This window comes from Solea solea, chromosome 5 (assembly GCF_958295425.1).
Source record: "Solea solea chromosome 5, fSolSol10.1, whole genome shotgun sequence".
In the NCBI taxonomy this organism is placed as follows: Eukaryota; Metazoa; Chordata; class Actinopteri; order Pleuronectiformes; family Soleidae; genus Solea; species Solea solea.
The window spans coordinates 13385035-13407325 of NC_081138.1; the positions used below are offsets into that span (position 1 = coordinate 13385035).

General features: G+C 38.5%; 1 protein-coding gene across 3 annotated transcripts in view; it reads left to right on the forward strand.

Moving 5' to 3' along the window:
• LOC131459458 (hatching enzyme 1.2-like) overlaps positions 1-22215 on the forward strand; it is a 32985-nt gene extending 10770 nt beyond the window's left edge. For 2 of the 3 annotated variants that reach the window (XM_058629322.1, XM_058629324.1), the window contains exons 2-10: positions 19234-19316; positions 19499-19526; positions 19641-19691; positions 20062-20190; positions 20269-20386; positions 20760-20935; positions 21201-21282; positions 21559-21683; positions 21860-22215. In XM_058629322.1, the coding sequence (XP_058485305.1) occupies positions 19234-19316; positions 19499-19526; positions 19641-19691; positions 20062-20190; positions 20269-20386; positions 20760-20935; positions 21201-21282; positions 21559-21683; positions 21860-21861 (794 nt within the window). In that variant the 3' untranslated portion in view covers positions 21862-22215. Of the gene's footprint in view, positions 1-19072; positions 19139-19233; positions 19317-19498; positions 19527-19640; positions 19692-20061; positions 20191-20268; positions 20387-20759; positions 20936-21200; positions 21283-21558; positions 21684-21859 lie in introns of those variants that run through there. The other variant, XM_058629323.1, reaches the window with a different exon arrangement.
• The last annotated feature ends 76 nt before the right edge of the window (positions 22216-22291 follow it).

The window sequence follows — 22291 nt, forward strand, 5'->3', positions numbered from 1 at the left end:
CAAAATGTATTCTTGTGTTCAGGTGTGTGCTGGGAGCTCCAGGCAAACTTGTTAACAACAAAGCAACATCCCGATATAGGCATACAGCAATGAGCAGGACATACAGTATTCATCCTGACTGACATTATGTCTTCTTACTACTCCATGCCATCCAGAGAGAGAAATGTGTGAGGAAAGGAAAAAGATGGATGATTGCACATGTAATACCATATAGGAGGGAAGGGTTAATTTTGTGGCTTGACTACTTCCTGGATATTTCTTTTCTAAATGTATTTAAATTGCTCTTGTTTGTTTTTTAAAACATACTGAGTTCCAAAAAGCCAACAAATCAGCGACAAACTCAATTAGATTTTGATGAGCAGAAAAAATAAGCATAGCTTAATTTCATCATGTAGTATTTCTAATGACTGTTACAAAGCTAACATGATTTAAAAAGATTACCTTAAATGTTGTATTGGGATATCAAAAGGCAGAGGTGAATATGCGTATACAGTAAGCTCATGGGTAAATGCCTCAACAGGCTGGTTTCATTAAAGGGATCCTGATTTCCCTCAGTTTAATTATTCATCACAAAGATCCACAAGTCCTCGCTGTCTTAAGACTTCAGCTCAGACTCTGTGGAGGCAAGTGCTTCCCACTACCCTGAATATTTCAAATATTTTAATATGTTAAAGTTAGATGGAGTTGCTGGGGTGATTTGTTACATTTTGATGAACCTCCATCTATTTATATGCCCCAGCAGTATGTTTCTGTGCAGTTGTTTGCAGCTTCTTGTGGTTGTGATTATTATCTTCAGGTTTTTTGGAGAGTGTGCTGCTTCAGGTTGCAGGAGGCTTGTTGTGCACCCAATTTCTTTCGATCTGTTTTTCTGTCTTTTTAATTGAATTGTGGAATCAGCTGAAAGTAGAAACCCTTCGGTTTTTGTTTTCATAATTCTTGTCACTGCTGTGGTTGATATATGCTGATGATGCTGTGATGTGGATTAATAAATTAACCAACAACTTTCTTTCTGTCTGTGCGTAATGTCTCTGGACCACATACACACATAGTTATCATCCAACCAAGTGACGCAGAATAGGGTTGCCATGGACGACTGTCTCTTTAAATGCCCATCCTCGTCAGCTAGTCCCAAGGACGCAGCATCTGAAGCAGAGGTGTGGAATTGCATAGAGTGATTGATGGTTACTTGTTGTAATTGTTTAATCTGTTATGGATTTGGTGTTTAATTGTGGTCCCAGTAAGTCAAGAGTGGAATATTCTGTATAGGTCCAGTCGTGGCACCTATATAACAGTAGCTCAGTGGTAGAGTGAGTCGTCCTGCAACTCAAAGGTTGTGGGTTTGATTCCCGGCTCTGATAGTCTATATGCTGATGTGTGGGCAGGACATTTAATCCCATGTTGCTGTGCAGCGTGTGAATGGGAATGAAAGATGAGTGATGGGAAATGTGCTGCACATAGATGTGTGAGTGAATGGGTGAATGGCAAAACTGTAGTGTAGCAGCTTTGAGTGGTCATCAAGACTAGAAATGTGCTATTTAAATACAAACATTTACCATTATACCTTACTTTTTCTTGATGTGTCTTTGTTGCATTATCTCTTTGTGTTAAGAGTCTCTTCTCTCACTGAGGTGCTTCAATTCCCAAGAGTTGTAACTGTGGGGACATTGAAAGAGTATAGTCACATTGTGTTCAGGAGGTCAGAGACCAGCATGAAATCTCCTATGCAGCAGTATTATAGAAAGTGAAAAGGGCCAAGGGGCTAGTCAGAGGTGGGAGGATGGCTGTGGGTGGGTCCTTGGTGTCTCATCATCCATGATCTGTCATGACAAACCAAATTGTAATCAACTAGGAGTCACTTCTAGCATTTATTGTTGATGAGATTTATGGTCCCAGTGGAAATAAATCAGGATTAGATATCATTTTGTGTTTGTGTCTGAAGCATCAGTGAGGTTCTTGGGTATTAAGCATTGTTCTCAGCTGCTGTTTGAGTTTATAAAGGCAAACCATGATTTAACAAGTCAGGAATCGAGACACCCCTCTGACGTGAGGGATTTGACTTAAATGATTGTTTTCCTTCACTGGAATGCAAGAAGTCTTGTTGCCAATGGACACGAATTTAATGAATTCACCTCAACAGTCAGCTACTCAGCCATGTTACTCACAGGACTCCACCCCTTTCTCTCCTCATGTCAGGTAACCATTCAGAGTTTATCATTACATCAGTGACTCACCGCAATTCCCAGTAATGCTTAATGGTGTTCCAATAAGACTAAAGCCACCTCACTACCACCACATAGACCCTATGACAGCACCATCGATCTCCTCCCTGATGCCACACTTCTCAAGGGCCATTTGTACTCCTCGTCTGCCCCAGAGACCAGAGCTATGGAGGAATACATTCTAGCGGGGCTCAAGGCAGGAATCATTTGGCTGTCTTCTTCTCCAGCTGGTGCTGGATTCTTCTTTGTAGAGAAAAAGGATGAAACCCTGTGCCCCTGCATTGACTACACTGGCCTCAACTTCACAGTGAAAAAAACAGGTCCCCCTTCCTCTCATTTCATCAGCTTTTGAATTATAACAGGGTGCCACAATCTTTACCGAGCTGGACTTGCTTTCCACTACAAGAAATGACCTTCAATGCTCCTAGTGGACACAACGAATATCTTGAAATGCCTTTTGGACTTAGTAATGCTCCCACTGTTTTCCAGGCATTGGTGAATTTAGTGCTTAGAGAAATGTTCAACCGTTTTGTTTCAGTATATTGTGACGATAATCTTATTAAGAGAAAGACGGAGCATGAAAGGCAAGTGCTGCACCGACTCCTCCAGAATCAGCTGTTCATTAAGGCATTAAAGTGCAAGTTCCATCTGCCCACTGTCTCATTTCCTGGGGTTTATCTTCTCCCCGGGAGAGCTCAAGATGGATCCAGGAAAGATCAGTCCAGTTCTTAACTGGCCGGTCCCTACATACCACAAGCAGCTGCAGGGATTTCTGGGATTTGATCATTTCTACAGGAGGTTCATCAGAAGCTACAGCACTATCACTGCCCTTGTTCATGCCCTAACCTCATGAGTCAGGTTCGCTAGTCGACTGCCCTTGATGAAGCTGGTGGAAGAGGTGGATGCCTCTGACGTAGGAGTTGATTTGCTATGTTCTTGTTGACTTTTTTGTTTCAGTCTGCTTTGGTTAAATACATTCAAATGATGCATTCACCCCCGAGTTGTCTTGCAGTTGGGTCCTTCATGTGTGCCCTCTATTGGGTTGTTTGATTCTAAATACTTTCCCCTGGATTAACATCTCCAGGGTGGCATTGTTGCCAAGTATTCTTAAAAACCAACCCACCACCTTGCCACAAGAGCACAAACATAACTAGCAGGAGAAGTCAAAATGCTTGGAAGTGAAGCTAGTTTAAGCGCACCCTCTGTGCTGCGTCTTCACCGGGACCTAGCGCCGCAACAGCTGTGATGTTGCTGCTGGTGGAACTCTCATTTTCATATTCATCTTATAGCACTGAGACAATGAAACACATTTCCACAGTGACACATTCTCTCCTCTGGATGTAAACCCCTTTGACTGGTGAAAAGCAAACACACCACCATTAGTTTGGTTGATATCTGTGAATCTGACGCTTGTGTCATCAGAGAGTTTTTCTGCAGCCTAAAGACATGGCTTGATTCAATGTATTGCAAACTATTAGTTTATTAACTTATTCCACTCAAGGTTAAGGAAAATGCACTAATTGCAACCCCAATAAGTATGATATAGATTATGGAAAAACATGTGGATCACACACTCAAATTGCCAATCTCTGCACACCATGTTATGTTGTTTGTTCAGCTCCTCTTTCATTAATGCCTGCTCGACAAGAGAGTGCAGCCTGGAGCTGCTGCAGAAGCAACATGTAACACAAGGGAGCCCATGTGAATGGAAAACCTAATCTATTGTTTAAGGTATCTCAGATAGTATTTGAAAAACTTAATGTGACAGAAGACCTCAAAGTGCCTTGAGATAATGTTATGAATTAGTGCTGAACAAAATTGATCCTTAGACTTAGAATACAGAGGGTGAGTTTGCATTTGTACCCAATTTGAGTTTTCCTTTTTTCTTGTCAGCCTTTCAATTCAGAACTGTGAGTCTTCTCAGACACACCTGCTCTATTTTCCCAACAGCAGCCGTAATCCTGTTAGTACAAGTTGATGGCGTTTCATCTGAAAACCCAGATTTTACAGAACTGTCCTTGACACTTCTCCCTCCCTCCCTGTCCTACTTTTAGTATTAGGTTTGTGTGTGTGTGTGTGCGCGTGTGCGTGTGTGTGTGCTTGACGCTTCATTTAACTCAAAGTTACAAATATCCTTGTGTGAAAATTAAAGGTGGTGGCAGTAGTCACATCACTCACAGCATGCATGCAAACACGCACACACTCGCTGCGCACGCACACCCTCCCCCATGCACACGTTTGTGCTTCATTCATAGTGAGGAACCTCATAGACATAATGCATTCCCTAGCCCCTTACCCTAACCTTAACCATTACAACTAAGTGCCTAACCTTAATCTTTATGCAAACCCTAACCTAAAAGCAGGTCTTAACCTCCAAAATGTCCTTACTTTGCCATAATATCCTCACTCTGTATGATTTATACGATTTTTGGTCCTCACAAAGCCACACATACACGCACACACACACACACACACAAACACACAGGTGGTCGGTGCAGAAATGATCTGCTTCTTTGCCCCTGAAGGCTCTACTGCAGAGCCGTTTTAATTTGCATCCATCAAAGTGAATTTCTTTCTGCTTCACCTTCACAACTCCTCCCCCTACTTTGCTCCACCTCTCCCCCCCCTTTTTCCTTCTTTAACCTCCTTTCTGTCCTCTTATCTCACACCTTCACTTATTCCTCACCCTTCTCACATTGTCATGTACTCTTTGCTCTTTGCCCGTCTCATCTTTCCTCATCGCTCTTTTCATTTCTCTGAATTTTTCCTTACATATTGGATCCTGATACAGTATTTCCCCTCCAGGTTCCCAGCCAGCTCATCTTGTAATGTTTCTCCATGAACGATCACTTTGTGGTGTGGGGGGTGGGGTGGGTGGGGGGGACAGTGGCAACTCTACCCCTTTGGCAGGTCGATGCGGTAAAGATGAAGGATGATGTGGTATGGAAGAAAAGAGGTGGGTGGCATAAGAGTTTTGTGACGTGGAGCCTCTCACAGGCTCTAGTCTGCTAAAAGTCTAAGAGAGTCTGTTCTAGCCTGATGATGGCTTTGTAAAAGATGATTATATGCATGTGAAAAACACACTTTAAGGCAGACTTTACTTACATGTCAAAGCCCCTGCCTGCAGAGAAACAGTGAATAGAGGAAAAATAAATAAATCGCAGAACAGAAGAATTGTATTTGTATTTACTAAGCAGAGTTTGCACTTTATTTTCAGCCAGAACATGTAGAATAAATATGGTTCTCTCTGTTTCAGTGGATTATTTTCAAGCAGCTCAGTGTTTCACTGCTTAAAGGTAGCGCTTGCAAGAATCGTACACTGGTGTAACACAGTAGAGGCCCCTCCTTCTCTCCTCACTACCAATACAACAGAGTTAATTTATTTTTTTAAATGAGTGGCTGCACATAAAATGGAGTGAAATAGAATAGCTGATTTTCTTTCTATGAGGATAAAAACGTTGATTTTGGTCATGGGTGGGGTGCAATATTAAACCAGTATTTATTAGTTTAGTTTAGAGTATTAGAAATTCAAAGAAAATGGTCAGAATACTTTAATAGTAATGGTAATAGTAATATTCAGAATAGACTCCCTCAGTTAATTTGACCATCAGGCAGTTTTAAATGAAAGAAATTCAGCAAGAAATAAAATCCTTGGACATAGAAAGGAAAACAATGGAGAACAGGAGAAAAGGAGAACAAGTCACATGTTTGCTCAAGGTCAGTGGAGTGTACTCGTCTCCACTGCTATTCTCCAAGTCTGCTCTCTTGGGGCTTTCTGATTGGCTGGCTCTCTGCCAACATGTCACATGTGAATTATTGCTAACAAAGACAGATCACCTCAAACATCACACAGCACACGTATCTTTTGTCATTAGGTTGGAAAAAGGATCAGTAAATAGTAGCTACTTGGTCACCACAGAAAATGCTGTATTTCTAGAATTTGCATTTGAACATTTTATGTGTTAAAATGTGTTCATATTTATGTTTCTTTATATGTATTTTTTTCATTTTTGCTGCTGTGAGTAATCTGTGGTTAGGTGTTGGCACAAAAAGCACCTAGTTATGGCCAGGGTTTTTGCTCATAGCATCACAACGCCATGTCCATAAAAACACTTTATGACATTGCAACAGATTTTCCGATGTTTGGTCTCAAACTGTGGTCTGTGCGGATTGTGTGACAGAATTTTCAAACGGAGCTATTTTTAAATGCTAATGAAATATTTTCCCGACAAATAAGTGAACTATCCTCAACTAGCAACCATCGACTGTTCATATACACTCTCAGACACCTATATTGAACTTCACGCATGCTTGCACTAATACAAAACCCCCACAGTTCGCATTGAGGTTTCCTCATTAAAAAGTAAATGAACTCTAGGTCAGGCATCGCACAAGAACCATATGCTTTCACCACATGGCTGGACACGCTCTTTTTGGTAATGTCAGAGCAGGTGTTTCTAATCAGCTGTCAAATGCAAAACATCTGCTGGGAAATTATGAGGAATCCTCATCAGGCATCAACGATAATGATAGTTGTCACCAGTTGTATGAAAGTCACTGATTCCAGGTTTTCTGTTTCTCTCCTTAAAATAACAATATTGCATGATACGTTGTTGTCAGTATGAACAGGGGAAGCGTGTTGTTCACAGTCGTGGGCTTTTACATCCAGGAGAAGGGAGTGCTTAAATGGGCAAAATGTTAACCTGGAGACTGACTGATGTCGGCATGCTCTTTGTTTACATTACTTAAATGTCAGTGGAGGAATCTTGGTAATTTAGACATCATCGACAACAGTTTCTGACTGTTTACACACACACACACACACACACACACACACAAACCACCGCCCACCATTCACACAAATTAACACTGCCACCAAAAAAAGAGGCTCATAGTTAGAAAGGGATTTGACATGATGCTCAAACATTAGCATCTTGTCAAATTAATTACACAACGACACAGAGCAATTTGTTAATAATATATTCGCTGTGGTGTCCAGAACAGATATTGGGCTTGTGATACAATACAATACAATACAATACAATACAACATATATTATAATTTGATTAGCAGAATTAATAATCAATAATTATTCTTCTCACAGAACCACCTGACAGTCTAAAACAATACAACAATTCAGTTTAACTGTTTATGTTGATTGAGCACCTAAGTCATACTGCTCCCACTGAATGTCATAATGTTCTGGAGGGTTTATTGCAGGGCTGCTGTATGAGATTACATTAGTTTCAGCTGTACTGTATCACACATACATTTAATTAAAGGGCTGTCCCACCCATTTTTTTCCAACTTGGTCAAATGACGAGTAAACTGAAAACAATTACGATGCTCCTGTGTTTGTTTAATTCATATTCTATTACAGAGTTGGATTAAATTTGACCGTTTTTTAAAAAAATACAATAAAATGTTTTTCTTTTCAGATCACAGTGCAGTGCAGCTAAGGCTTTTATTTTCTTTAAAGGCAGTCACTTTGATGTCAAATTTTGTCCGTTTTATTTCTTTCTTTCAATCCCAACTTACTCTTTTGTTTTGACATGTACCTCAGTTCCACTGTCTGATGATCATGATCATGTTTGAAATTAGTAAAAAAAAACAAACTAATTTTTTGGTGAAGTAGCCCTTCAAAATTAAAACAATAAAACAACATATAAAATGATAATGTATAACCTTTAAACATAAACTGTTACATTCAAACCATTGTCAAATGAGTTCACACAATTTGAACTCAGCTCCACACTACTCTACACTCTCTGTGTTTTTCAGTTGTCAGTATTGCTTTGATCTAGTTTGATGGGATAGATACCACTTGCCCAAACCTGCCACATCACTGCCGCTCCCATCAGTCAGTTCTGATAGTCGATAGTTCAAATGAAAGACTCAGCAAACACAATCATCGTTCATCACTTCTCTTAATGAGGATCAAACTGAATTACAACATCAGCAACAACAAAAATCACCCTCAGTTGCACACTGCAGCTTTAAGTTGGTGTGTGTGTGTGGCATCTAGTGTTCTTTTCTTTGGGTTTTGCAACAAAGGTTGTTCCACAATTTCAGCGCAATGTCAATAATTTGTCTATTATATATATTATATATTACTCTTTTAATGGTTATTTTATTTGTACAAAACCCAACTTAGCAAAATTCTCTTATGCAGCAGTTCAGCCCAGTTTTGCCCGGGTCTCATTCAGAGGGACAGCTAATAAATAAACCATTTAGAACATTTTCCCAATTCAATATTTTTAACATTTGTCTGTGCCATTCAGAAGACTTTCTAATCCATACCACAAAATACAGTTGTCTGATCTGAGAGGAGAGTTGATAAAAAGTGATAGGTTGGTTTGAGGAACATTTGTGATCATGTTTAAAGAAAACCACCTTGATCATGCCAGTTTAAGGATTATCAGCAGAGGGAACTGTCTCGGATTGGGAATAATTTTGATGGCACATTAAAGACTGGCAAGTGCATGGAGGGACAGTCTGGACAACTGGGAGTACAGGTGATTGTTATCATGTGGGGAGCTGTGGCAATATGAGAGACAACAGTTTGAATGTTTTTATCTTTTTTCTTTAACTGTAGTGCATAACTTCAAACTATAATTGCCTTTGTCTGTCTGTCTCTCTGCGTTCAGGCTGCTGGATTCTCTCTACAGTGGTAAACTGATCAGACCGTGGCGTTCTTTGAACAGTATTTTCTGCCTTAAGGCCTGTACGTACTCTGCAAGAACAGAGAACAGTCTTCTCTCTCTGTGATAAAAGAAAGACATCATTATTTTCTTGAAGCTTGTTCTTGACACATCATCTGGGCATAACTTTTTTCTTGAGTGGTGTCTGACAACTATTGTGTGATTGGCCAGAAATTGCGTGTGGTTAATGCGGAAATGTTGCCTTTCCCTGTGAGGACTCCCCAGGAGTTCTGCACTTGAAATGTTCTGGCCACAACTAACTTTGTTCTTGTTCCTGCCACCTTGACAAAAATGTTCTTGCAGAGTGTGTACAGGCCTTTAGTGTGAACACTCTGGTGAATTGTGCATCTCTGTTGGCTATACTCCACCACACCTAGCCACACCTCTGCCCCCAGACTCATCACTACTCACCTCTTTGAACTGTTTAACTCATCTGTTGCTGCATCTGGGTCCAATTCTTACAACAATAATAATGTCATTTACATTCAAACAATTGCCAATGAGTTTACACAATGTTTATTAAGTGGATCAGCTCCACATGACTGTCTCTGTGCTTCTCAATATGGAGGTGTTTGGATCTTGTGTCACCCGCTGACATTCCTGCACTGCATATAGAAAGCAATCTGTTTGGTACGGCAACACTGGCTTGTAAAGGGAGATGGCCGAAAGTACAAAGAAGTGCCCATGAAACGTTACAGGTCGATCAGCTGTTTGAAAGCATAAACACTTCATGCCCAGGCTGCCTGTCCTTGCACTGACACTGTAAGCTCAAAAACATTCCTCAGTCAGATCTGATAGTATTGCTTTAAGATGAAGGACACCCATGATATCACAAATATTAGTGGACACAAATGTTACGTCATTTGAATTCTTGAAGACCAAACCGAGGGAGCATAGTAACATAAAACAAAAACAACATAAGAACAGATAGTTTAAAACTTTACAAGAAAAGAAAAAAAAGGTTTGTGCTATTAAAGGTTTGAAGTGAAAGAGAGACATTCATGAGGAAGCATTGACAAAAAATAATTTAGAGATGAATAAATGTCAATTGCTCTCATATCACTTATTGTACATTTAATGTTGGGGTCTGATAGGATAGCAACACTAGCACAATAAGTTGTGTTGCCAATAGCTATATAATAATCATTACTGTGAACATACTCTGGGCAATTTTAGAATTTATTTAAATTACAAAATAACAAAATTATGTGAGATTTTTTCTTAAATGAACACTTAAGAGTACAGTTAGCTCCATTTGAAATATTGTGTGTCTCTGTTCCAGCTGGCAGGTGCTGTGTGTACGTAACAATATCAACAGATTAAAAAAAGAAGAGGAAAAAGGCTTGAAAACCACAGCATGTGAAAGGGAAGAAGAATTATGAGTTTTAATAATCGTGCCATTATGATGTGACTGTGCCCAGCTTAGCAATGTGAGGAAGTGAGGAGTCTTTAAAGCCTCAGATCAAAGGCTCACAGTGTAAAGACACCCAGTGGGAAAGGGATATTGCTCAGTACCAACTACCTTGTTCCTCTCTGACTCACTGCCTCATGACCCCCCTTCCTCACTTTTTTAATGTGTTTTTCTGTCCTTCACTGTCCATTTATCATCACTTCATCTCTCAAAGCTTAAAATAAACTGTGATTTCTGTGATATTTCCTGTACATCAGTGGATTTTTACTGTGATGGATTGTGTGTGTGTGTGTGCAGTTTTTATTTTCTGTTTCATTTTCTTTATCACATCTCTGCTCTCACCTTTGTATTCCCAAGATGTAAGGTGTGTATTTCCGGTGTAGAATCAGGTGAAATCCAAGACGCAAGACCTCCATCTTCAGCATCTTCTATCAATCACGTACACATTTGACATCTTTGCAATATATGCAGCACCACTGTCTCTCACTTCAACCCCCCCCACACACACACACACACACCCCACCCCCAACCCCATTTATCCCAGCACACTCCATCTGTCCATCCATTTATCCTGCAATCCATCTTCTCCAATCCCCTGTGAAGTCGATTCCATTCACACCCTGAAGAAGAGAAATGCCTCTGTGAAGTGTGTGCGTTTAGGTGTGTGTAGAAGGTGTGAGATGGAGAAAGTGAGTCAGACAGGAGTGCGGTGAAAAAGCCTGATCAAAACATTGTGCACCAAAATGTTATTATTGACACAAAAATTACCACAGACTTAATATGAAAATGGACAACTCATCTCCACTTTTTACCACTGTGCATAATGATCCCAGATAGATCTTATATTGGTAATATCGTCCAGTTTTGGAGAAATGCTAAATAAATAAACACCAAATCAATCCAAAGCAATATTAGTATCACCTTTTAAAATGGTGTTGAAATCCAGAAAACACACAGAAACTCAGTTAATGACATCATTATAACAAACTACTACAGGTGTGTTTGTGTTTATGTGTGTGTGTAGTTTGGCATCCCATCCACGTTCCCCAACACATTCTCCCCTCTTCTCCATTAACGTGCTGTTGCTAAGATACCAGCCACACATCTTTTCTCCTCCACACACAACCACTCTTTGTGTGTGTGTGTGTGTGTGTGTGTTAAGTCCTTGTTCCTGAATTTCCTTAGTGCATGCACACACTTCTCCGTACACCCCAAAACCCATTCACCACAATAAAGGTCACAATTTGAGGATGAAGAAACATGTTTTTTTTGGTGTTTTTTTTTTTTTGCTTGCAGCAGACACATTGCAGCCTCCAGATACTTTGAGACTAGTGTCAAAGTTGACAGTGTCAAACATTTACATTCCACATCACTGTTGGCCATTGAAATAAGTCTCCAGTGATGGACCTCAATGTAGAATCCATTGATTCTGCATGGATATGGGATACAGCACTCAGCACACAGCTGTTCTATTCTAAATCAAGTTAAAAGTCCAAATAGAGGCTTAAAAGAGCTAAAATACCAGTTGCCGTACTAGTTAGATTCTTTTTTTAGTTGGAGGTGATCCAAGTCTGAAGAGTGTTTTCTCATCTTCTTATCTATGACTTGAGGTGATTGAAAAGGGTTTTTGTCAGGAAATGTTTGTTGTAATACTAGTCTTGCCCACAAGATGGTACTGTGCAACCATTTCAGATAAGACTGATATGGTTTCCTGGGGTTTCATTCAGTCAGTCACTACAAGTTGCTCTGCTTTTACAATATTTCACAATCACCTGCTAAAGCAGTTCAGTCAGTTAACAACTTGGCAAGACAATTACATAATGATATTGTACATGATTTGGTTATAGCCTATTTGTACGGTGGCCGCCAGGGGCAAGCACACTGCACGGACCCAAAACACATGCAGAAGGAGAAAAAAATGAGCTGCATATTCACAAACGATGCAGATTCAAAAGCACAAAAACAATTGCATCGTGAGAAATGCGCTGCAAAAGAAAAATGGTCTGCAGAAAGCCAAAACACATGCATCAACTGAAACACCCTGCAAAAACAAAACGATGCAAAACTGAAAACACACACATATCCCTAAACACCAGCAGGAGAGAAAACACCAGTAGGAGAGAAAACACCAGCATATTCAATAACGGAAGTGCTCTGGGTCTGTGGGGGGCGCTGTCGTGTAGCTCTACTGTGACAATCTTAGGCGATAGGCGGGGCACAATCCTGACAGTTTGCCAGTCCATCGCAGGGCCACATAGAGACAAACAACCATTCACTCTCACACTGTCACGGTCAATTTCTCACACTGTCACGGTCAATTTAGAGCGTCCAATTTACCGAATCCCCAAATCTGCATGTCTTTGGACTGTGGGAGGCAAACTCCTTGTTCAGACTGGGTCGCGAACCCAGGTCTTCCTGCTGCAAAGGCAAGAGAGCTAAACACTACACCAATCGTGTGGCCCGTCAACACAATCTCATAATATAGTAGTCTCAAAATGTGTTGTGTTTCCATACATGAGCATAGCCCATGTATTTTTTCATAGACATTAATGTCATTTTCTTACGATATATATATATATATGTATTTTTAACCCCCATTAAATGTGCATGTATACTTCATTGATCCCTCCTCTTACAATATATTACCCTATATTTTAAAGATTTATTCTGGTATTTCAGCACTGGATGTGCTCTTTGTGTGCTTGTTTATTAGAAAGACATAGGCCTATTTTTGAGTAGCCGTTTTTTTTTTTTAACTCACCCAGATGCACTTATTGAATCTTTGGATAAAATCATCTGGTAACTGACTGTAATGGAATGAATGTGAATTAAAACAAATGAAATCACATTCTGCTTGCACCTTTATCAGCATATTTATGAGTACAGAGCCGATAAACACTGGACCTGTAAAAGCTCTTTTCATTTTCAGCTGATACATGTATGTAGCAGTGTTGTTAATCCCTTCCAATCACTTTTTGTGAACTATTTGAGTATAAAAAGTATATATATAAAAGCTACCACCTTACTGGTCTAGCACAATCACGCGATGACCGCTTTACCACTTGTGGACAAAATCTCACTACGCCCAGAGCAACTCAAACACTGATCATAAAAACTGCGGGGTACAGGAGGATAATTATCCTTTTGTTCAACATGACCAGGTCTTTTAATAAAGTAAGAATTAAGTAGTCCCTGAGTATCATAGCGGCAGGTCGTATTGAATATGCTGGTGTTTTTTTTCTTTTGTGGCACATTTCTCACGTTGCATTTGTTTTTATTTTCATTTGTGCTTTTGAATGTGCAACATGTGAACATGCAGCTCGTTTCTTCTTCTACACGTGTTTCGGGTGATTGCAGGGCGTTTGCCACTGTCAGCCACAGTATATTTGTACCTTGTGTGTAGAATGCCTGGGGAAATGTAATTAATTAATTAATTAAAAATAATTGTGGCTATCTCATACGCCAAGATTTGTTTTTTCAAAACACTCAAAGTCATTAATTTCATGCTGCTTATCATTGATGTTGCCATTTAACCATATCTGAAAGCCCATCTTTGTGTAAAGAAGCTATACAGTCCTCTGTGAGCAGCAGCTATCACACTGTTTTTGTTTTTTGAAAAAAAAAATACAAAAACTGAAATGATTTATTGGACTTTTCACACATTAACTAAACATGCAGAATAATTATTCAGAGCTCATTTGAAAAGATGAAAGAAATCAGATGGAAAAATGCAAAATCTGGTATTTTCACAGGGATGGAGACAAACATTTTGTTGTTTTGTTAGTTTGCAGTCAGTATTTTATTTTAACTTTTTGGGATGGACTGAAATTAACTTAGCAAGAGCACAGGTGCTTTTCCCCTCCCAGTTTTGGCGAAATGGAAGGTGACAATCATCACCACACCTTTGTGGTTTTACAAATCGTACATATTTAACTGAAGGCATAGCAATACATTTCCTTGTCAGCAGGTTTGGAGAAGCTTTGTGTTCATTGGTGCTGATTGATTTGTTATTTCTTCTGGTCAAACAAACTACCATTGGAAGTGTCTGAACTACTTTTTCACCATCAACCTCCTCAAAAGTCGACTTTCTTGTCATGTGACATATATAGAGATGCTGGTTGTTTGTCCCATTGATCTGTGAGGAATTATCACAGTGTTACATTGTTCATTTAGCAGATGGAAAATAGTATAAAATAGTATAAAATAATAGAAAACTCTAGTACTTTTTTAGGAATCCTTGTTAATGTACACTGTCCCTGCAAAATAAACAAATTTAAAGCAGTTACAATTACTTAACAGAACCAACAGAACCTTTTTTTTGTAATTGCAGGCATAAAATGTATCTTTCTCTGTTGTTGGTGACTTTTTTTGGTTTGGCACCATGAGATCCAGTCCACACAGGCAGGTATTTCTAAAAAGCCTTTCATACACAAGCAGACTGTGGGTTAGTTCTCTAAATAAATGCACATTTCAGAAAACCCTTGCAGGAGAATGTCTCACTATTCACCAGTGCCTTTTCATGTGGTTTAGCTCTTTTAACAGCTCAAGGAGCTTATACGCCATTTTTTATGGGCACAAGCAAACATAAAATAGCTTGTTTTACATATTATGGTAGTAGATCTATATCCTGATCGAAATGTACCTCACCATCTGCATCGCCAGTTTCCCGTCTCTAAAATGTTCATATGGATCAGAGATGGAACACAGGTGCACATATTTTCCCATCAAAGAGACCAATGTTTGTGGGAAGCTACATATGGCCTTTTTAGGCACTATTTTGTCCAAAAACCTAAACAGAAGACATGCCAAAATGTAAAATGAATATATAATTTAATTATTATAAGAATAATAGGAAAGGGTGGGAAAAATGTTCTGAGTTCTGCTTGGTTCTGTTCAGTATTATCTGCAATCCAGGGTTTTGAAAAGACATTTTTCAGTTTTATTGGAAGCATGTTATTGAAGACTCACGTTTGGGCTGTGTCCTCTTTGAGAGGCTCTGAATCCTGAGTAGGCAAAGCTAAAAAAAATAAAAGTGTTGGTTTGAAGAGGCAATTATTGAAAAATAAATCAATTGTGTTACCTGAAGAATCACATTAAATCTTAATCAAAATACAAATTGGCATTAAAGGAAGCATGTCATTAAAAAGACACCATAGTGATTGGCTGCACTTCAAATTCCACACCATTTATGAGGATAGCTGTGGTTTATGATCTTCCTTGCTTTCTTGCATGCCTGATTTGTTTCTGCTGTCACACTGGCAATTATGCCGTTATGCGTAGTTATTAAAGCAATAATTATTATAATTATTGTTTTTGTTCATGTTAATATTATTATCACTATGATGTCACTCATGATGAACTCTTATGAAAAAGAAATGGGCAGACAGCCAAGGGTAAGAAAAGTTTATTTATATACCACTTCTCACACATAAAAAAATTAAAATAGTACAACAAGGAAAAATAAGAGTACATACTATGCACAATTGTCATACACAACTTAAAATCAACCCTAAGTAAAAGCCTGTCAAGTGCACGCAGCGCAGGGGGCTGCTGCCTGGAAAGAATTATCCCTGTGAGTCTTAAAATGGGTATGGGGTGTCATCAAGAGTCTCCTCGGGGAACGTAAGAAGAATAATAACAGATAAAAATAAGAATTATAACAATCTCATAATTCTGTTGTCAGCTATGGAGGTGGGTTACTGATCTTATCATACTGTATATTGCTGCTGCTGTTGGGACCTAGTGCTAAAGAAGTGCTCCTGGTACTACCTGCTGCCGCCACTGCCACTTGGTTTGTCAGGGAGTTGGTAGGTTGTTTATCTGTTCATGTAAAATAATTACAGTCATTGTCACAAATGTGTTCCCCGGCATCACTTTCCGACTACAGTATAAGAAAGAAAGAAAGAAAGAAAGAAAGAAAGAGCCAGACATGCATCTGAACTGAATGTGGTCAATAGTAGCTGACGTCACACAACCAAGGTAATGACCCCTGGCAGGATATTATGCTGTTCACCTCCATAGAGTTCAGGACGTGACTTGGTCCCTAGGAACTGCCATGCTGGCAGTTTAAGATGCGTCAAAAATGAACGGGACCGGTGCTGGATTAAACCTGTCAGAGTTCACTGTGCACCTTAAATCCACATAGAGTAGATCGACCGATATATCGCAAAACTATTCAAAGTGAATACAGTATATATGACCCTTATAATGCCTGCCCCAGCATGCTTTATCCCAGTTTGGAAACGGAGAGGACATTATTCCGGACCTGTACTATCTTGATATCTTAAACTTCCCAATTAACGTCCCTTCATCTTACTACAGAGATTCACTAAAAATTTACAAGAGCCAGGAGGGAAACAAAGATGGAAGCAGAGGATCTGCTGTTGCGACACCTAGACACCTGCCACTGCTCCTGGGGGAGGAGTGACCCTGTTCATTGACAATAACATCGAGTATGAGATTGAACATAACTTGTCTGAAGCTGTTGAACACTTAATGGAATGAAAGGAAACGAAAGGCAGAAATATAGTGCTAAGCTGTGTTTACAGAGCACCAGACTCCAGGATAGAAGATTTCAATGAATGTGTGGGAGGGATGTTCTCGGGGACTAGCCAAAAGAGGGTTTTTATCTGTGGTGATGTGAATATTGACTTACTCAACCCAAAACAAAATTCGATGATTGATGACTTCACTAATATGATGTATACGATGGGCTTACAACGCCTCGTTACACAACCAAGCAGGTTCACAACACATAGTGCTACCCTAATTGATAATATTTTCACAAATATTATAGGGACAGGCATAACAAGGGGACTACTGATAAATGACATAAGCGACCACCTGCCAATCCTTGCTATCTATGACTGGAAGCACACTGTGACACAGACACTGAACAAAAATACATATAGAAGGGTCAGGACTGAAAAGGAGATGCTTACACTGAGAAATGAACTACTGAGGCAAGACTGGAACGAGGTCTACAAAGAAACAGATGTAAATGGCGCTTACGATTCCTTTTTGCAAATAATTAAAACGCTGTACGATAGACACTGTTCTGTAAAGAAAAGACACAGAATAAGGAGGGGAAACCATGGCTAACAAAAACATTGATAAATGCCTGCAAGAAGAAAAACACCCTATTCTAAATGATGTGATAACAAAAACAAAAACACAAAACCTAGCTGTCTGATTGACCGTCTCTAGAGCTAGACTACATCTCTGAGTGCTACCTGATGCTGAAACATGTTTTGTCAAAATGTCATAAGAAAATAATAATTATGTATTGTATGATGAAAATATGTATTCTGTGGATAATGGGGGCGGGACTAGATAAGCTTTTGCTTCTCCCGCTTTCCCTTTCAGTTATGTGTATTGTGTGAACTACACTACGATGATGTGTGATGAGTGATCTAACTGACATGACCGAAATAAACATATAAATAAATAAGAAGCTGAGAGAAATAGAAGCATCTTCTGTAATGTAATGGAAAATGCAGTTTAGTTGTGAGGAAACATATAGGACACCATGTTGGCAACGGTCCAATGTCTTGGGCACGTCAAACACATTTCAGGTGCACTCAACTGTAGCCCCATAAACACAGATGTTATCTCACGTGGAAGCAAAACCATTGCTGCCAGCAGGTTAGGGTTAGGCTTGAAACACTAATTAAAGCTTTTGTTTTGAACATTTTGTTCTCTAAGTTCATGCCTCATAAAGTCAGAACCTCAGTAATGACACGTCTTAGATCTCATACTTCATTGTGGTTTTGCCCAACCTACAGTAAATTATCGTTTGACATGTGGTTTTAACTAAAGGTGCTCGTGAGTCAAACACGTACACAGAGCGTGCTACTGGAGATGAATGTACTTTCAATCACTGAAGCTTTACAGTCATTGTTCAAATGTCTCATCTCTGCCCTGAAATAACCTCACATAACCACTTTCCCAAGCTGTGACATTAAGCCCATGAATGTTGATGGGGAACAAATGATCAAATTAAAGGGTATCACCTTGTCAGTTGTATACATTTATCGATAGACACATGTTGTGGTGTGATTTTTCACTTATCTGATGTCAATTGAATTTCTGTGTGGGGAAGGACACAAAAGATTTTTTCTGGAATCTGCCCATCCCACTTGTGTGAATGTGTACAATAAGCCTTTCAGTGCAAAAATAACTCATCCATTCACACGCATTCTTCTTTTTTCTTCTTTTGGCTTTTAAGAAAAAAAAAAAAAAAAAAGGTAAGATGTTTTTGTTGGTTTGACACTGTGGTCCATTTAAAAAAAAAATAAACAATACAAAATAAAACACAATTTCATTGGAAATACTTTGCAGTCCAAACACATTCTTATCTTAATGTGTCTAATATTTATACAGTGGAAACTCTGCTTTTTCCTTAAGTAAATTCCACACTAATGAGAGAAGCCAAGCCAAGGTATCCCAGTTTCCACCAAAATCAGTTAATTTCCTCCTTAACCTATTATCTACATCCTGAGAAAAATCCAATGAAATCTGCCCCTTTGATTTATGCTACCAAACAAAAATGTGGTTGAAAAATAACATTGTTAGCAGAAGTAATAATATCCCAAAAATTACAATATTAAATAGAATAACTGATTTTGCAGCATTTGCATTTATACAATTTGATGGAATGTCTTTCCTGGAAAATTATGTTAGTTTGAATTGTATTTCAAATTCCAAACTCCTGAGTTCCTCCTTATAGCCACACCTCTTAAGAGCTGCTTATATAATGAGGAGCTAAGCACCCGCTGCCACACTGCAGCAGACTCACAAAGCAACAGGTAAACTTCAAACTCTGTTCTCTGATTGAATGCTTCTTTGCACCTAATTTATTATTCAATGACCAAAGACTGTTTATATTTTCCTGTATTTTAAGATTTGAAGTTTACGACGACGACCACCATCATGACTCCTGTTTTCTTCTCTCTCCTCTTCATGTCATTGACTGCCATCCTGCCGGTATGATTCTTTTAAATTGGGAATATGATTTTAAATATTGTCTATTGTCCTAAGAAAACCTTTTGTCATCAAGCTAACATTAACAAAAAGATTAGTGTTTTTGAGATCATTGATTTTTTCAATCAAGGATTGTATGAGCCTCTTCTGTGATCTTAAAATGTGCAATGTTGTTAAACTTGCAGGGTGCGACTGAAAATGGAGATCAGATGGGTGAGTTAAATAATCTCAAGTTTTCCTGATATTAAGATTAACATTGTGAGTATATTCACATATTATACTGCTGTCCATTGTTTCTGATATGCTCTATTTTCTTTTTACCTTCAGGTGAATCTGTAGACTTCACTGAAGTCATCGAACAAACCAATAAAGACTTACGTAAGACTGACATTTCAAATGATCCAACTTCTATGGTTTAAATAGAAAAATGTCTTGGTCTTGGTAAGATGAGGATGGTTGTTGAATTGTAAAATCAACAATCAACAGAATGTCAATAATTGAGGAAAACAACTTTTCTTCCCAATATATAATAACGTAACATTTTAATTTAACATGCCACTGTATCTTGATATCTCTTTTTCTCACATACTAATGAAAAATCAAATGTGTGACAGAATGTAATGTAAAGATAAATTGATGATGAAAGATAGTTTTGTAGCTCATTGGTTTGTTAGCAATTGTGGTTTTGAAAAACTGGTTTGATTATTCCAGGTATTATTTTTGAAGGGTCTGTATTGTTATTTTATAGCAAACTTGAGCCAAGGAGATATTGTGGAGAATAGAAACAGGAATGCAGACCCCTGCACGGCGATTGGATGCAAGTGGCCTAAAAAAGGCAGACGTGTCAATGTGCCCTTCATAATCTCCAGTCAATACAGTGAGTAGTAAGTTCATCATCAAAAACCTGCCTGTTTTGGGAGAATGTTTCTCAGCACGGTGTCGTTTGTCTCTGCAGGCACTGCGCAAAGAAATTATATCATGTCTGTCATGTCAACCTTTCATGGCGCTACATGCATTCACTTTGTCCAGCGCAAACGCCAAAATGATTTCCTCCACTTCTTCCCTGGATCTGGGTAGGAATCTATTTTGTAAAGTTGTGACAAAAAGTTGCAAAATGTTGTAAGCTGCAGTGTGAATTGTGATTTTTGTGTGCAAAGTGCAAAATGTGTTACACCAGAATATAACTATAAAATATTAATCACAGCATTGTTAGATTTTAGTTCTATTGGAGGTGTCTCAAAGTTTTTTCTTTTTTCTTTTCGACAATGTCACCAAGATTGAGATCAAGAAACTTTTATTGATTGAAAAGTTTTGTTTTGCAATGTAAACTGCCATGTGATAAAGTGTCCCTGTTCAAACAAATTGAATGAAAAATTCATTGAGCTGATTTTTGAATTCAATTGCTATATATTTGTGTGTGTGTGTGTGTGTGTGTGTGTGTGTCAGGTGCTGGTCCTACGTGGGCCGTCAGCAAGGGGAACAGCTTGTCTCCCTGCAGGTCCCGTGTTTGTCCACATCCGTGGTGCAGCACGAAATCCTTCATGCTCTCGGTTTCCACCATGAGCATGCTCGCTCTGACAGGGATGATCATGTTATAATCAATTTCACAAATATTCAAACAGGTTAGCTCACTCTTCTGATTTATGGGTTTTCATGTATGAGAGGGGAAGCAAAGGCCTTTTAGGTCCAGTAACCTTAGCATTTTTGATTCAAAGCTTTCTGTGCTACGAGCTGTGAGCTTAATGGGTGTGTGGTGGTGGATGGCACAACTGGCCAACATAGATTTAATTTATGAATAATTTTAATTTTTGAAACTTATTACAATAAATATCTCATAAAATGTGTGTTTAAAAGTTGAGCCTCACTCACATGTTCTCATCTGTGCAGGAGCAGAAGTTAACTTCAACAAGATGAACACTAATAACCTGCAAACTCCCTACGACTTTGACTCTGTCATGCAGTACGGCAAGTGAGTGTTTGTGATTGAATGGATCGCTATGAATTAATTTTTAGAGCATTTATTGTTCATCAGCTTTTATTATGGTACTTGTATGGCACTCATTTTTGAAAAAAACTAGGAATTTGTTGTTTTGTTTGCATGTTTGTCATTCATACAGGATCAGTTGTTTTTCAGCTTTAAATCATTGAAAAGGAAAGTCAAAGAGAGTTGGCCATCTAAGACTGCAAAACACATGATTAACTACATTAGACCATTAAATGATGTTGTGTTCATGTTTTATTACAGTTTCGCCTTTTCCAAAAATGGACAAGCAACCATCATCGCCAAGAATCATGCTTCCCTTTACTTTGGAAATGGACAATCCATGAGTACAAATGACATTGAGCGCATCAACAAACTTTATAATTGTTGTAAGTGGAAAAAAAATACACTTTATTCTGTAAACCTGGAAAGTCATACTGTTTACATTATGTAAAGAGAAAACAAATATATCATATTGTCTGGGTTCCATAGATCAAGGTACAGACACAAAATTGTAATAATTGTTTAATCAGAATCTCAATTGTCTTGTTTTGTCCTCAAACAGAAATGTGAAGACAGAAGAAACTGCATGTCCTCCAGATATTTGATGTCAAATCTTCATGATTACGCCAACATCTCTGTTTTAATCAACCAACAATGATTAATAGTTGATAATCAGTGACACTGTATGTATATCTGTATCTATACCCACACACACACACACATATATATATATATATATATATATATATATATATATATATATATATATATACATAACAGTTGTGTATCTATAATTTTTGAATCAATGCTATTTTTACCTAATAAGGTGGACAAATTTAATTTTTCTTTTGTTTGGGGTCAGGCCTAGCTGTAATAACATACTCGAATGAAACAATTAATAAATAAAATCAACAACAACATGTGTTTTTTTTTTATTTCCACCTAAAAGACACAGTTACATCATGGGTTTCATTCAACATTATCTTGTCAGTGC